The sequence below is a fragment of the Lolium perenne genome, chromosome 6 (assembly GCF_019359855.2).
Source record: "Lolium perenne isolate Kyuss_39 chromosome 6, Kyuss_2.0, whole genome shotgun sequence".
Lineage (NCBI taxonomy): Eukaryota > Viridiplantae > Streptophyta > Magnoliopsida > Poales > Poaceae > Lolium > Lolium perenne.
This window is the reverse complement of record NC_067249.2, coordinates 64,932,262-64,936,987: the sequence shown is the minus strand read 5'-3', so window position 1 is coordinate 64,936,987 and position 4,726 is coordinate 64,932,262. Positions and strand designations below refer to the sequence as shown.

The following is a 4,726-nucleotide window of genomic DNA, read 5'->3' as shown; positions in this document are numbered from 1 at the left end:
CCAACCTAGATCCACTCATGGAGGCAAGGAGAACGACGGTGCTCTCGCTGTTGTCCGCTGACACGTTGCGCAAGTGTGGCCTTATCCTCGCCGTGAGCCGTTGTTATGGCCCCTTCCACGACCCCACCATCTATGAGTTGTTAATCGATGGGTGTCTCATACTTCTTCCGTGTAAAAATAGGTGTCTCATTTTTATCTAGATGTAGATATATCTATAAGCATTTTAGTTAGAGATATATCTGTATCTAGATAAAATTTAGACACCTATTTTTAGACGGAGGAAGTACGAGTGATGTTGATTAGTAGATAACAGGTAATACCAACGTCACATCTAGGTAATACAGTGGGCTATCAAACCATCTCTGTTTTGCAGCCAGCCAAACAAAGTGACATCTATGTACCAATCAAAATGGACAATATGACACAAGTCAAGTTTTGGACAGGGCATGCCAATGCCTGCCTCGGGAGCGCAAAATCTGGTGCTAACTAGTACTACCTATGCTCATTTTTAGATGTTAAAAATTCATCTGAATTTAATTATATCTAGACACTCTTTAATGATACATTCAAATTTAGACGAACCTTCCGACTTGCATTAATGATTATTGGACGGAGGGAGTACCAAACATGCCCTCGAAGGTCGACCAACATATCGGATTGTTACATAATACACACGTGGACACTGGCACGCAAAATACACACGCGGAGTATATGTAAATACGCCGAGTCATTTTATCTTGCTGTGATTTATCGATATACATGGATTATATATATGATGAAAAACAAATGAACAAATGAAATACTGTGTACAGTACAGAGTTCCTGTCTGAAAACACGTATGCGATCAAAAAGTATAGCACTCCTTAAGGTTGGATTAATATTATCATCCAGCTGCTCGATCAGTGTCTGACCACTGGGAACAGGCACCTGTAAACCTGCACACAAAAAAAGTAAAATCAAATTCTGTTCCACTGTAAAAATGCAGCGTAAATAGCAGCGAAAGTATTCTGCTTGAATTTAAAATGCAGTGAAAGTGAATTCTAGCCGCCACTGTAAATCGCAGCGTGTCACACTGTCACGTTTACTCGTTTACGTACCTTTGACAGGAAGGATTTCTTGGGCTTCCTCAGCGGCCGGCCCCACGTGGGCGCCGCCCGGTCCGGCGAGAGCTGCTGCCTCGGCGGCGGCACCTCCGGCGCGGCGACCTTGGCGACCTCCCGCTGCCGCTGCACCTTCTCGAACTGCACCGTGAAGCCCTGCGCCGCGTTCTGCTCGTCCCACACGCCGAACCTGGGCACGGCCGAGGGGGCCTTGGCGGCACGGACCTGGCCCGGGCGGCGCTCGTTCACCGGCGGGGGCGCGTGGCGCGGCGGGGAGGCGGCCACCCTCGGCGCCGGCGCGGCGTGCTGATGCTGGTGGTGCCTCGGCGCTGGGGCGGCGTACTGCTGCTGGGGCTGGGGGTAGCTGCCGCCGCTGTTGTTGTTGCCGTACCGCGGCTGGTACGGCCTGGGCGGCGAGAACTTGCTGCCGCGGCTGCTGACCTCGGATGCGGCGCTGCTGCCGTTGCTCCCATTCCGCCGGTGGTAGCCACCGTTGCCGTGCTGCCCCGGGTAGTGCTGCTGCGGCGCCGGGTGCCCGTGGCCCTGCGAGCTCGCCGGCCGCGAGGGCGGGTTCCTGCTCGGGTTGTCGTAGTACTGCGCCGGCGCCGCTTGGCCGTGCGAGCTTGCCGGCCGCGAGGGCGCGTTCCTGCTCGGGTTGTCGTAGTACTGCGCCGGCGCCGCGTGGCCGTGGCTTTGTCCGTGCGAGCTCGCCGGGCGCGAGGCCGCCTTCCTGCTGAGGTTCTCGTAGTGCTCGTAGGGGTCGAACTCGTAGTCGTCGTGCCCCTTGGGCGCCGCCGCCGCCGTGGCCGGCACCGGCGCGGTCTTGTTCTCGCGCACCTTCTCGAAGAAGACGGTGTAGCCGATGTTCTCGGCGTCCCACGAGCCGAACTTTGGAACTGCCGCTGTCCCCTGCACACACGTACACACCAATCTTAATGCGTTGAATGTTTCATGAGAATCTGGAGTACATTTTCTCGCTAGCTGAAAACTCAAAATCAAAAAAACTACTGTATAATTTTTATACTCCCTCATGTGAATAATAGTATGTTGCGCATAATTTTTTATGCAAGTCAAATTTTACATAATCACCAAAAAAAAATCATTTCCAACCCATACAGACATAAATCACAACGGTGAGATCTATTTTTTCACGGACATCAGTCATGAATCATGATCAACACGGATCACAAAGCAATATGTGCAAGTAGTGAAAGCTTAGTTGCAAACAGGGTTTTTTCTTTGTCTCGGTTGATATTTTCAAAATCTCGTGTGCCGGTAACATTTTTTGGTACCCACCGGTAAAAAGAAAAAGGCCGGTACTTACCAATTTTCTGTAATTCACTCAAATTTGAAGAATTTATAAATAAAATTTTAAATTTGGTTTGAAAAGTGTCGGAGGCATTTGGATCGGTATTTCCGTTAATACCGATGCCCACGGGTATTTTCTCGAGAACGAGATAAAAAAAACCTTTGTTGCAAACCACATACAATTGAGAAGATGTCAGCTGCAACTAATAGCTAGCACGAATCGTCGAGAGTTTTTTTTTTTTTTGAGCAATCACGTAATTCATTGATAGAAAAGTAATTTACATGAACAAAGAGTTGACGTAGAATTAGCAAAATCTTTTCGATCTATACCTAGACATTTCCTGACCGGTTGAAAATTCATGACATGCATAAAAGTAGACAACTAGACATGACAGCCAAGATCAGAGCAAGCAAAACCCAGCTAAGAAGAGCTAAACGGTGTACGCGTATTCGCCAAAGCGATAAGACGGAAAGAGTAGCACGCCCACGTCAACCGTCACTTATACTGCAAATGTCAAACCCCGTTGGCCAAGGATAGCCACACATCGTCGACCAGCCAGATGCGTTGTAGACCAGCAGGCATGAGTGGCCTTGACGTCTAAACAATCGTCGTCCTGCCCAAACGAAGCAAACCCCATTCCCCTTTCTCTGTTGTCGAGAATTCTTGAGAAACGCCATTATCGGGTTATCCCTTCGCCGGTCATGATCGGCCTGATCGTGGATCATGTTGGCGCCATGTGCCCGATCGAGTCCAGATGCGTGAGCCGAACGGGTGTCTGGTGCTGCTGCCTAACTATAAACCATACATAATCATGGCCGCTACCCAACGCCAACGCGTGTTGCCAACTTGCTGCTCGCACATGGGTTCATGGGGGCCGGAGGCGCCGCCCATGATTCAGATCGTTCCATACCTAACAATGGTCAATTCCACGCTACACACACCCTGCGTACGGCAGATTACTTAACCGAGAAGGCCGAAAGCATTATGCAAATGTAGCTAATCATGAGCAAAAAACATTTAAAATAAGAAATGCAGAATCAAGCAGCCATGGCGGTGTCGAAGCATGCGCGCATGCACCACTAGGTAAACCGTAAAGCACCAGTAAGCACAGAGAGAAGAGACATGTAATGATGTGAAGGTACTGAGATGGAGATACTCACGGCCATTAGAAAACGATGATGCCTGCTGAAGAACCGATCAGAGCGACAACTTCTCTGCTGATCCTGCTCTCTTCTTCCCTCCTCTTCTTTCTTCTTCCTTCTGTCTCGCTTCAATCTTGATCGATCGCTAGAGAAAATGAGAAGGGGAAAAGAGAGAGGCAGCGGCAGCGGCAGCAGGATGGTTCTTGTTATGATTGGGGATTCAGAAGCCAGGAACCTGCAGACAGCGTCCTAATTAAAGGGGCAGGGCAGAGCACAACAGAAGAAGAAGACGCAGGACAGGACACACAGCTGTTACTGTGAGGCCACGGGACGGAACGGCGCAAGCAAGGCAAGCTGGTAGTTGTGGAATGTGCTGTGCTTTTTATGGAAAGGAGGATGGAGCCAAAGGAACAGCTCAAAGCTTAAAAACACTCTCACCTACCTTACGTACATACATACAGGGGAGGAGGAGAAGGGGGCAGGAGGACGGTGGTGGTTCGCCCGGCGATTCATAAATCCTTCTCGCCAACTTGCCATTTCCATCCTCCACAGGGCTGACCTGGTCAAACACGAAGATGCAAATTATCTACAACCTAGATATGCCATCTCCTATGTTATCTACGGTTTATACACAACTGTATCTCTGTTCAATTGTTTGTTAAAATCAACAGAAGGCGGGCATGGGTACTCAGATTTCCAGGTTCGCGGCCAACGGTGTACCACCAGCTTTCTGTTTCGACCTAATTTGTTTGGCAGGGTTCTCTTATCTTTCGATCAGTACGGGAGAAGATGGAACTCATCATCTAACCACGTAGCTTGTCTACGGTTGGGTGCGGCCGGATGATGACAAGAATTAGTTAGATCAGAATACCTTCCTGAAGAAATGACCCGGTTTTTGACATGATTCTTTTTACAACACGCAGTAAGCAATCTCCAGAATAATATCGCATATTGCTAGTAGTACATATAAAACGAAAAAGAAGAAGACATAAAAGAATCGTCAAGAAAATTACAGTATGGAGTATATACGACTATTCGAAAAGAATCATGTTTCTTCTTTTTACAACGCGTACCCTTTCTCAGCACAGCGAAGCTGGAACCAGCACAACAGCGTAAGAGGCCCCCGATTAGCTGGCTCACAATGCATCAACAGCTGACCCATTAATGGTAACACC

At 48.9% G+C, this 4,726-nt stretch overlaps 1 protein-coding gene across 1 annotated transcript; it reads right to left on the bottom strand.

The window, feature by feature from the left end:
- Nucleotides 1-710: 710 nt before the first annotated feature.
- Nucleotides 711-4,137, bottom strand: LOC127307519 (uncharacterized). Its single transcript, XM_051338236.2, has 4 exons — nucleotides 3,994-4,137; nucleotides 3,570-3,786; nucleotides 1,098-2,009; nucleotides 711-935 (listed from the first exon to the last, which is right to left on the bottom strand). Exons 1-4 carry the CDS (start codon nucleotides 4,092-4,094, stop codon nucleotides 900-902), a joined length of 1,266 nt encoding a protein of 421 aa, XP_051194196.2. The 5' UTR covers nucleotides 4,095-4,137; the 3' UTR covers nucleotides 711-899.
- Nucleotides 4,138-4,726: the final 589 nt, after the last annotated feature.

Bases quoted from the DNA above. Each gene is read 5' to 3' on its own strand.
- LOC127307519 (XM_051338236.2), bottom strand. From the start codon at position 4,094: ATGGAAATGGCAAGTTGGCGAGAAGGATTTATGAATCGCCGGGCGAAC. The intron at 2,010-3,569 runs GTGAGTATCTCC...ACGTGTGTGCAG, and splicing joins ATCATCGTTTTCTAATGGCC to GGGACAGCGGCAGTTCCAAA. The intron at 936-1,097 runs GTACGTAAACGA...TTTTGTGTGCAG, and splicing joins AGAAATCCTTCCTGTCAAAG to GTTTACAGGTGCCTGTTCCC.